The sequence below is a fragment of the Pundamilia nyererei genome, unplaced genomic scaffold, assembly GCF_000239375.1.
Source record: "Pundamilia nyererei isolate P.nyererei 1_Seehausen unplaced genomic scaffold, PunNye1.0 scaffold00230, whole genome shotgun sequence".
NCBI classification, from domain to species: domain Eukaryota; kingdom Metazoa; phylum Chordata; class Actinopteri; order Cichliformes; family Cichlidae; genus Pundamilia; species Pundamilia nyererei.
Genome location: NW_005187631.1, coordinates 732,792 through 743,766, shown reverse-complemented (window position 1 = coordinate 743,766; position 10,975 = coordinate 732,792). Strand labels below are relative to the sequence as shown.

At 44.2% G+C, this 10,975-nt stretch overlaps 1 protein-coding gene across 9 annotated transcripts in view; it reads left to right on the top strand.

The window, feature by feature from the left end:
* slc12a6 (solute carrier family 12 member 6) overlaps positions 1 to 9,669 on the top strand; it is a 27,720-nt gene extending 18,051 nt beyond the window's left edge. For 5 of the 9 annotated variants that reach the window (XM_005748805.1, XM_005748806.1, XM_013914853.1 and 2 more), the window contains 18 exons: positions 941 to 1,105; positions 1,553 to 1,651; positions 2,752 to 2,809; positions 2,913 to 3,087; positions 3,611 to 3,729; positions 3,818 to 3,916; positions 4,028 to 4,147; positions 4,339 to 4,443; positions 5,225 to 5,393; positions 5,477 to 5,672; positions 5,756 to 5,925; positions 6,007 to 6,138; positions 6,739 to 6,846; positions 6,980 to 7,042; positions 8,448 to 8,516; positions 8,644 to 8,879; positions 8,961 to 9,094; positions 9,374 to 9,669. In XM_005748805.1, the coding sequence (XP_005748862.1) occupies positions 941 to 1,105; positions 1,553 to 1,651; positions 2,752 to 2,809; positions 2,913 to 3,087; positions 3,611 to 3,729; positions 3,818 to 3,916; positions 4,028 to 4,147; positions 4,339 to 4,443; positions 5,225 to 5,393; positions 5,477 to 5,672; positions 5,756 to 5,925; positions 6,007 to 6,138; positions 6,739 to 6,846; positions 6,980 to 7,042; positions 8,448 to 8,516; positions 8,644 to 8,879; positions 8,961 to 9,094; positions 9,374 to 9,465 (2,309 nt within the window). In that variant the 3' untranslated portion in view covers positions 9,466 to 9,669. Of the gene's footprint in view, positions 1 to 940; positions 1,106 to 1,552; positions 1,652 to 2,751; positions 2,810 to 2,912; positions 3,088 to 3,610; positions 3,730 to 3,817; positions 3,917 to 4,027; positions 4,148 to 4,338; positions 4,444 to 5,224; positions 5,394 to 5,476; positions 5,673 to 5,755; positions 5,926 to 6,006; positions 6,139 to 6,738; positions 6,847 to 6,979; positions 7,043 to 7,430; positions 7,455 to 8,447; positions 8,517 to 8,643; positions 8,880 to 8,960; positions 9,095 to 9,373 lie in introns of all 9 variants that reach the window. The other 4 variants (XM_013914854.1, XM_013914856.1, XM_013914855.1 and 1 more) reach the window with 4 other exon arrangements.
* Positions 9,670 to 10,975: the final 1,306 nt, after the last annotated feature.

The window sequence follows — 10,975 nt, the reverse complement described above, 5'->3', positions numbered from 1 at the left end:
TAATGGACCTCAGCTGGCCTGATGCAGCAGAATGCTTTAAAAGCAATCTGGTCTGAAGTTATGTTGGTGCTTTAAGGAGAAAGATAAGAAATCCAGTTTTTATCCCCCAATATGTGAACACGCCAAACATCTAAGATGAATAAAATGAACATAATATCACAGACAGGACAGAATTTCTAGGTAGAGCTGAGAGGCAGAAGGCTTCACAGCTCACAGAAATGAGAATTTGAAGGTCCAAGTCTGAGGCCATGGCCCTCAGGTGGAAGAGAGTGGAGTGGTCACCCCAGGTCAAGGACGAGTCCCTCCACTGCCCCAAGTGGAGGAGTTTAAGTAATTTGGGGGTCTTGTTCACGAATGAGGGGAGAGGGAGATCGACAAATGAACCACATCACTGCACTGCTCTGTTGTAGGAAAGGGAGAACTCTATGTAAACGTGAAGCTGACAGTTTACTGGTCAATCTTTGACTTTACTCTATCTTAGAGAAAGGGTGAAGAGTCCAGTGATCCAAGAGGGGCTCAGAGTAGAGCCACTACTACTCCTCATTGAAAGAATCCAGCTGAGGTGGTTCAGGCATCCCACTAAGATGCCTCCTGGCTGAGGTGTTTTGGGCTCGTCATACCGGAATGAGGCTCCGGGGCAGACCCAGGGCATGCTGGAGAGATTACATCTCAGCTGGCCTGAGAATGCCTCAATGTCCCCCTGGATAAGGTGGAGAAGTGGCTATGGAGAGGGAGGTTTGGACTTCTTGGCTAGGGCTGGATAAGCAGCAGTTGGAGGATGTTTTATCGAAGGAGACGGAGGCAGATATTATACTAGCTTACTAATGCTACACTAATTAGGGCCTCTAAATCTAAATAAATGTGAATGTGTAGGTGAATGTTTATCCTCTGCCAATGTCAATGACTGATCTTACATGGGTTTTTTTTTCCCTCTTAACAGAGAACCTGTGGAGTACATACCTCCACAAAGGGGATGTTTTGGAGAAAAGATCCCTCCACACCTCTCAAGTTGCACACCCAGCCTCTGATCGCTATCCGTACGTGTTTGCTGACATCACCACCTCTTTCACAGTGCTCGTGGGCATCTTCTTCCCCTCAGTCACAGGTACAGACGCCCCTAAAATACTAACTGGGCTCCATTCAGTGTTAATTCGGAAATATAAGCATATAAGAAATTTAAACCTAATATTGGCTTGGTTCAGTGATGAAAACGGATCATTGACAGGAAAAGCGCTGTAGGCGTGATATTGATTCCCGCTCACGGTGCAGCTGCTGATTCAGGATCAAACCTGTCAGGCATCTATTCTTGGATTTCTGTTTGTGTCTGTGCAGTTGGCTTTATTTTCACTTTTTAGCTTGAAAACACTTTAAAAAAGAAAAAATATGGAGATGGATTCTCTTTGATTTGAAATATTGATCACACATTTCACTCATGAGGGTGTTTATTAAAAAACTGTGGTATATTCAGTGTAACATTAAAGTTGATATTTTAAGCACAGAGCTGTTGAGTTATCACTTATCTCCTCTTCCTTTGAATGATTTTGTTTCTCAGGAATCATGGCCGGCTCCAACCGGTCGGGGGATTTAAAAGATGCTCAGCGCTCCATCCCCATCGGAACCATCCTCGCCATCCTCACCACCTCTTTAGTCTGTATCCTTTCATCTGACAATTTGATTGAACTTTCATGCACTCAAATTCAAAAGCAACTCAAAGCACAATTTAAGATGCTACAACACAATTCTGAAGTTTTTAACCTAAATGCTGATCATGGAAATATTTAATGAGAATAATGTTGTGTTGTTAGTGGATTAAGTCTGTCCACCTGTTTTATTTTCACGCTGTCTGTCCATCCTTACATCCATCTGAGAATACCTTGAATTGTGTTTTTTGTTTTTTTAAAAGGTGGACTGATTGAAATTTGCTAATCTAAGGTTGAGATCAAGGTCAAAGGTCGAAAGTTCACCTTTAGTTTGCTCACCATTATCGCTGTTACCCCACTAGAGCACTTCACCCTTAGACTGCAGCCTTACTTGTTGTTCCTAAAGTATTTAAAGGTAGAATGGGAGGCAGAGGCTTCAGTGTCAGGCCTCTCTTCTATGGAACCAGCTTCCAGTTTTGATCCAGGAGACAGACACTATCTCTGCTTTTAAAACTTAAAACCTTTCTTTTTGAAAATAAAACAATTATAATTAAAAAGAATTATAGTTGGGGTTGGATCAGGTGACTCTGAATCCTCCCTTAGTTACTCTGTAATAGTCCTAGGCTGTTGTGAGCTTCCCGTGACGCACTCAGTGTTTCTTCTTCACTCATCTTTTTCACTCTGAGTGTTGGCACATGACTCGGCATTTAATTATTAGTTACTGTTAATCTCTGGCTCTCTTCCACAGCGTGTTTTTTGTCCTGTCTTCATTTCCTCAACTGGTCGTGTCTGAGGGTGAGGTGGAGATTTCTTCCTGTTAAAAGGGAGTTTTTCCTTCCTACTGTCCTCAGGTTCTTGTTTATAGGGGGGCATCTGTGCTACTGTAGGGTCTTTATATTACAATATAAAGCACCTTGAGGCGAGTGCTGGTGTGATTTGTGATTTATGTGGAGAGTCCACAGAGACTGGATGGCGTATCTCGACCGGGCAGTGGAGGCGTATGACTGAGAGGCAGTTCTTCGAATTTTCTCAGCACAGTCCGATTTTCGTGGCACTGAAAGTGCTTTGTATTGTTTTGTTTTGTTTTTTTCCTGACCTGCTGTTCATCCAGATCTGAGCAATGTCGTGTTGTTTGGAGCCTGCATCGAGGGGGTGGTCCTCAGAGACAAGTCAGTACACCTGCTCTTGTGTTTGTATTTGCATGTGTTGTGTTGTATGTGAGGCAGAAGGACTTTGATGCTTAAACTACTTCATGTGTTGTTACTTCTGCAGGTTTGGAGATTCAGTTAAAGGCAATCTGGTGGTGGGGACTTTGGCTTGGCCCTCGCCGTGGGTCATTGTGATCGGGTCCTTCTTCTCCACATGTGGCGCGGGCCTCCAGTCTTTGACTGGCGCTCCACGACTCCTGCAGGCCATCGCCAAAGACAACATCATCCCCTTCCTCCGGGTTAGAGCTGCTAGTTTTCAGTTTAATTACAGGGACTGTCCAGGCACTTCTCCTTTATTCTTGTTGTGCTCAGGATTAACTTAATGATGCTGTATGAAGCAGAAATCCCTACTGATGTATTTATGCTGCATACTTCAGTTCTTTCCACTTGCATACAGAAACATCTTGCAGCAGGGGAAGACAGTGTGCAAATACCTTGATGGAACTGTGGTGCTTTAAAATGCTTTAAAGTGATGGTGTTTTATGTTTTCTGTCATGTACAGTGTGACCCATTTATTTAGGTAGTTTGAGTGTAATTTGTAGTTACCTGGAGATGCTGTATTCTCTCCAATTCCTGCCTTTCACCGAAGCTTTTGATTATTTCTTTGATTCTCAGTGCTCAGGCTATTGCCTCCTTCCACTCTCTATGTAATAACAACCCTCAGATTTTATTTTTTCATTTGCAGTACTTGCCATTTCCTTAAACATAGTGTGATTTGCTGGGTCTGTGTGTGTATATTTGAACTCTGTGTGTTTCTGCCAGGTCTTTGGCCACGGGAAAGCTAACGGGGAACCTACGTGGGCTCTGCTGCTGACAGCTCTGATAGCTGAGCTGGGGGTTCTCATCGCATCTCTGGACATGGTGGCTCCTATTCTGACAATGTAAGATGCAGTTATGTTACATGTGTGTGCATGTGCACACTTAGTCTGCCTTCATCACCTCAGTTTGAATCTCCAACCCTCTTTCCAGGTTCTTCCTTATGTGTTACCTGTTTGTGAACCTGGCCTGTGCCCTTCAGACCCTCCTGAGGACACCCAACTGGAGGCCTCGCTTCTCATACTACCACTGGTACTACCAAAGACTCACTCACTCACTCACTCACTCACTCACTCACTCACTCACTCACTCTCTCTCTCGCTCCCCCCCTTAACGTCTGCTCTGCTCTGCTCATCTGTCCAGGAGCTTGTCCTTTCTGGGGATGACTTTCTGCCTGGCGCTCATGTTCATATCCTCTTGGTACTACGCAATCGTTGCCATGGTGATTGCCGGGATGATCTACAAGTACATTGAGTATCAAGGGTATGTTGCCATGGAGATGTACTCCCTCCACATGATTGTGCATGTACAGACTGGTGTGTAAACATGTCTGTTTCGTGTTAACATGTTTATTTTATTTTCAGGGGAACAGAAGAGTGTACAGTGTATACTGTTTGTGAATAAATAAATATACCTGTATGTTCTTATATTTTCTGGGTGTGGTTGTGTATCAGGGCAGAGAAGGAGTGGGGAGATGGGATCCGTGGTCTGTCACTCAGCGCTGCCCGTTATGCTCTGCTGAGGCTGGAAGAAGGACCACCGCATACTAAAAACTGGAGGTATTGAAATGTCTCACAAACACAGGATGCAAGTTGACCTGTTAGAAGTTGGTGAACTGTTTGCACTTAAGTTTGCGTGCAGTGCTGGGAGTAAAGCTGCAAGACATCATCAGAATCTGCGTCACATTTAGCATTATAAACAAGAATCTGATGATTTTAATGTGCCAAGTCTCTTTTGGTGTGCAGTACTAGGTATAGCAGATCAGTAAATTAAACACTGCAGGTCACTACTGTCACTTTCAAACAGATCTGGGAGAGCTCCAGGTTGCTGGACACTGGTTTTCTTTCACAAATAAATTGAATTTCAGTTTGTTGCTATGTAATTACATTTTGACATGTTAGCCAGCCATGGGGCCTCCGTGTGACTTTGTTGGGTCTCTTTATGTGCTTCAAATGATGCTGACTGAGCTGAACTAACTGCATCAAGACAGGAGGACAGGGGGTGAGCGAACTCTGAAAATGAGTTGCCTCATAGTGGTGCTTTGGTTTCACAACTGGGGAGATGCACATCAGGCTAAATGAAAGGCCTCTTTATTATCCTTTCCAGCGCTTCCATCATGATCTTGATGTTTATCAAGTTAGCATTGAATTATAGATGACCAATTCTCCATTTACTTTTATTTTGTTTATCTGAGCACTTGGCTGTGAAGTTTTCAAAACCCATTCAAAAATGTAGACAGCATAAAGACAGACAATCTGAGGCTCTGCTGTCACTAATATTTAGGAATAATCTACTAACGCACACATGCTCTTGTTCATCGCCTTGTCTGTCCGTGTCCAGGCCTCAGCTTTTGGTGTTACTAAAACTGGACGAAGACGCCCACGTCAAGTCTCCTCGGCTCCTGACGTTTGCCAGCCAGCTAAAGGCGGGAAAAGGCCTGACCATTGTTGGCACTGTTGTCCCCGGGAACTACCTGCAGAGCTATGGAGAGGCGCTCGCTGCTGAGCAGGTAGGGCCGTTTGTTATTGATGGGTGGAAATGTATTTGCTTTCAGATAATGTGGAGTTGGACCTTTTATCCTTCTTTCCTCAGACTCTGAAGCACCTGATGGATAAGGAGCGCGTGAAGGGCTTCTGCCAGTGCATCGTGGCTCAAAAGCCACGTGATGGGATCAGCCACATGATCCAGTCAAGTGGCCTGGGAGGAATGAAACCCAACACTGTGGTGATGGGCTGGCCTCACGCCTGGAGGCAAAGCGAGGACCCACAGTCCTGGAAGACCTTCATCAGTGAGTCAAGAGAGGACAGCAAAGCGGTTAATGGGGTTGTTTCAGAGTTAACAAGCTAACGACGCCCTCTTTCCTCCTTCCAGACACAGTGCGGGTGACCACAGCGGCCCACCTTGCGCTTCTGGTGCCCAAAAACATCTCCCTGTTCCCTAGCAACTCCGAGCCCTGCACAGAGGGCTACATCGATGTGTGGTGGATCGTCCATGACGGCGGGATGCTGATGCTTCTGCCTTTCCTCCTGCGACAACACAAGGCAAGAAAACAAAGTGTTGATCTTAAACTCTAACAAAGCCTTTAAAGTTTCCGCTGAACCCTCTGCTCTGTCTCTGCCCAGGTGTGGCGCAAGTGTTCAATGCGAATCTTCACAGTGGCCCAGATGGAGGATAATTCCATCCAGATGAAGAAGGATTTGTTAACCTTCACCTATCAGCTACGCATCGATGCTGAGGTGGAAGTAGTGGAGATGGTATGCATCGTTGCACCCCTAATAAAAATAATATATATATATACATATTACCGGGTCTGACCACTTGCACTTTGACTGAAATATTCACCTTTAATGGCTGCACTGGTTCGCCAGCTGAAACATGTAGATGCATAATTTTTTTTTCCGGCTTTTAGGTTGTTTTTTTTTTTTTTTTTGATTCCCGGGTTTTTCCTTAAAAAAATAAACAGGTAATACTTTCATTGTCTTGACTAAAGAGATTTTACTGTGATGATTAAGCCTATGAGCAGGAGGTGTCTCTCTGCACTTCAGAGTACACCAGAGTTTTGTGTTGAGGCCTCTGGTGGATTGAATTCTTTAAACATGAAAACAGACAGAAGGAACCTGCTTTAAATCCCTTCGGGCACTCCCCCTTTCTTCTGCAGTGCAAAGACATGCATGTAATGTTAATTCTGAACTGGATGAAGTTCTTAAAGTGCATAAACTGAACCACTGTGTGAATATAAGGTTAAATGTGGACCTAAGATCTCAGTAAAATATAAATTCCAGTCTGATTTCCACTAATCTCTACAACAGTTGTTTTCTCACCTCTTCTGAGCATGTCCATGTACCTCTTCTCAGCACGACAGTGACATCAGTGCATATACCTATGAGAGGACGCTGATGATGGAGCAGAGGTGTCAGATGCTCAGACAGATGCGACTGTCTAAATCTGATCGGGACAGAGAGGTAGGTGTGGAAAGCTTACAGCGGGGTTTTGTGTGGTGTGAAAAATGCCCGCAGGTTTGTGTAGGGTTGATTAGGAGTTTGAAACTTTATGCAAGCTGGGTCTTAACAAGCATTTGTCCACCACTTTCACCAGGAGAGCCCTAGCAGTAGCAGCAACAATGGTAGGCCAGAGGCAGGTGGAGCTACAAGGTCTCAGGTGAGGTTAGAGGTCAAGGTCAGCTGTGAGTTCATGACTTGGGAGGCGTTTAAGGAAATATAAAAAATAATTTATTTTGTTCTGCAAAAATAAGCTGGAACAAAGTGGAGATCAGGTTCCCAGTACAGACGCCATGTTTTGTCTTTGAGGTCACCGTTTTCTTCCAGATTAAATTAGATTTAAGGAGAAAGAGCTCAGTGTTAAGGTCCAAAGGTTGCTAAATAAACTAAAGTGCAGTGTACTGAGGTGATAGCAAAGAAATCCTGGTGGGTAACACTCATGGTAAGGGACACGGGCTACTGACAAAAAAAAGCACTGCAGACGGTAACTTGCATTGAGATGTTTGTTAAACGTTCATGTCGCCTCCTTTTGCCTCTCATCTCCTCAGAGGGTACGCTGGAGTTTTGATGATGTAAGTTTGCACAGTAGAGAAGCAACAGCTGTCTGAAGTAGAGCAGATTAGACTCTGTAGAGTAGCCTGCAGTCAGGACACGCTGTCAAAGTAAAGAGTGAAACCCTCTGAACAGCTGTGAGTGCAGCTGAGCCCTTCAGATGAAGAGTTGAGAGGGAAAAAAAGCGATGTGGTCACCGTGACGTCAGCCGTCGGTTTGTGAAGTGTCTTCACGAAGCTGGGACTGAAACTGCAAGCATACGCTCCTCTCACGCTCTTAGAAACAAAATTTACACAGTGAGCTGAACTCAGGGTCAGGAGGTGTCGCCCCCTGCTGGCATTTAAGGAAAACAAATCATATATTAGAAATGTGAGCTGTGACTTTTCAGACCAGAGGAGTAACTTAAATGTACACCAGCACTGTCACATTCACATGGAGCAGCTTTAATGTAACTGCAGCTTTAAATTTTGAAGCCTGTGCCTCCTAAAAACACTTCCATTACATGTGATGTTATCGTAATGTTTGGTGTTGTCTAGCGTTGATGCAGCAGTCCAGCATGATTTTCCTCTATGGGGAGACACAATAAAATAATGTGATCTTAATAATTACAGGATGGTGGGGTGAACTTTTTCCAGGGTTCTTCATTGGGGTGTGTCAGGGAAAAGTTTGAAAACCCCTGCTTTAAATAAAACACTGAATTGTTACAGAGTGAATCCTTTGACCTCCCTAATGTAGATCAAATCCACATTTATTTCACTGTCAGTCCAGTTCTTTATCTGAAGGGTTCAGTTAATAATGCTAACATGTGTCAGATGCTTCTTCCTTTAACTGTTCTGTCATCTTTGTTTCCCTCTACCCGTCACACTCATTCTCATTTCAGATTTTCAGAAGCTTTTTGTCTCGGGCCTTTTTTATTTACTGCCGTGTCCCTGTAGTTGTGCTTCAGTGCCCACCAGAGTAGATGCAGGCTGTGTTTGATTTTGGGGAGTTAGGTGACCTTGTGTTTTCTGTAGGCGTATCTTTCCCCCAGGTACAAAAGTCCTGGACCCTTCACGCCAAACACCTCCAGAGGAGACAGACAGGTACAGAGAGACGGAGAGAGGCAGGAGTCAGGAATGACTGTAGAAAAGAGAGGTTTGCCAATGAGGTGGAAGAAAAGGCTGGAAAAAGAGATGAGAGAGAGCGTGTTTGTGTGTTTTCACACGCCAGGCCCAGCTGGTGAAGGATCGTAACTCCATGCTGCGTCTGACGAGCATCGGCTCAGACGACGAAGATGACACAGACGGCGGCGAGCGAGACCGGGCGGCGAGCGGCGGCGGCGGCAGCTCTGAGCACCACCGCCGCATTCAGATGACCTGGACCAAAGAGAAGACCACACAATACAGAGCGACGCACTCGGGCTGCTCCACCCCCGAGGGCTTCAGGGACATGCTGAGCATCAGGCCGTGAGCAGACACAGCAGGTTTCTCTGTGACACTGAGATCCGCGCTAACCAGGTCCTTTAACGCATCTCATTTTTCCTCCAGGGACCACTCCAACGTCAGGCGAATGCACACTGCCGTCAAACTCAACGAGGTCATCGTCAACAGATCCCACGACGCCCGGATCGTCCTGCTCAACATGCCTGGACCTCCCAGGAACACCGAAGGAGATGAGAACTGTATCCTTAACCCCGAGTCTGCACCAAATTAAATGTTAGGCGCTTGTTTTTGCAGTCACTGAGTGTACTTTTGTTACAGCAGACACCTTTATGATGGCTTAAACAGGGTTTAAAAAATTAATTACAAAATCACTAAAGCCTTAAAGACGAAAGGAAATTTAGTTACATTTTGCTTACTAACATGATTATTAAAACGTATAAGCTTTTCATTTATTTAAATGAATTCATTTATATTATCAAAGTAACATAGTATGAGAAGTTCGTTAATTCAGTGAGCAGACATGGAGTTCCTGGAGGTCCTGACAGAAGGATTGGAGCGTGTGCTGTTGGTGAGAGGCGGAGGAAGTGAAGTCATCACCATCTACTCCTGATTAGACAAACACAGGAAGCCAGCATCAAGCAAGCAGCCAGTCGTGCAGGAGAGAGCAGAGTGAAGACGATGGGATCTGGGAACCTGAAAAAGAGCGATTGTCGATTGTCACACTTCCCTGTCGTGGCGCTGGTTTCCATCCCACATGCTGTCCAAGCTACAAAAATGCCAACACAATTCCAACAAGGAGCAGAAACAAAAATAATAACAAGCTGTGTGTGTGTGTGTGTGTGTGTGTGTGTGTGTGTGTGTGTGTGTGTTTGTTTATGTTTGACTCACCCACCCGAGGGTCCTCTGACTCGATGAGGAAGGGAGCACTGTGGTGTTAGGAGCGATTGCGTTTGGAGGGACCACAGAGGCTAACGGTGAGAGGCTGCGGAGCGGCCGACCCGCTGATGAGACTCAGGGTTGCTTTTTGTACAGAATGTAATTTGGAAGCAGACAGCAGTTTTCTGTCAGAATCAAGTCTGGTTTTCTTTTTGTTGCTTCTCACAAACACATCTGTTTACTCTTTATTTTCATATCCAGGAGTATTTGCACACAACTGACGAGAATCTGCTTTATTAAGACGCACTGACAAGGATTTATTTTTTGATTTTCGCTGCTACTTCTTAGAATTTAGTCACAACAGCCTTTAACATAAAAATGTTGGGTGTTTAAAATTCAGACGTCTTACCTCAAAAATGAATTTATTCATATCAGAGGAATATTTTAATAAATACAGCATATTAAGACAGAATTTCAGGCTATATATATAAAATTTAAATGGATAAGTAGAAATTCTGATAAGGTCTATTTTATTGGCATTCAGCAGGACTATGTTGTGTAAAAATTTGATAACACCTGAGTTTTATTTACATTTTTAAAAATCAAATAAAAATTCAAAGGTACTTTTTGTAAATTCCTGTATTTTAAAAAATAGTTTGAAACATCAAAAATTAACTAAAGTGACAGCCACGCAGGCCTTGTGTTGCAGGGTCAGTGTAACCTTTATTAATTATTACTATTATTATTATTTCTTTTTACTGTTGCGCCAGGCCAAAGGCAATGCACGTTGAGGAGGAGGGGGTGGGACTAAAAATAAAAGCAGGACCTACCTGCAAACATCCCACTGGTGAAGTGCTGCCCCCTGGTGGTAAGTTTTAGCTCATTTTTGCAGAGGGTAATTACAAGAATTCCCCCTTCAGAACTTCCATAATTAGAAGAAAACCTGTCAGAGCTCAGTCTAAAATCACAAGGTTTATTCCGGAAACCCATCAAACCTTGCTGACACAGCAGTGTCCACTTCTTCTTTTTTTTCTTTTCTTTTTTTTAATTGCTTAAAGAGGATTTCGGTCTTTTGCACCACATTCAAGGTTCAAGGGTTCAACACATTCACAGCTGTGGATGTGACACCAAAATGAAACCAGTGCAAAGGAAATGGTCAGAGGTTTTCTCTCTGCTCTCTCGTTTTCTCTCAGGCCCACGCTGGACTGCACCTGAATAGTTAGTAAGTTATTCGACGTTAGCGT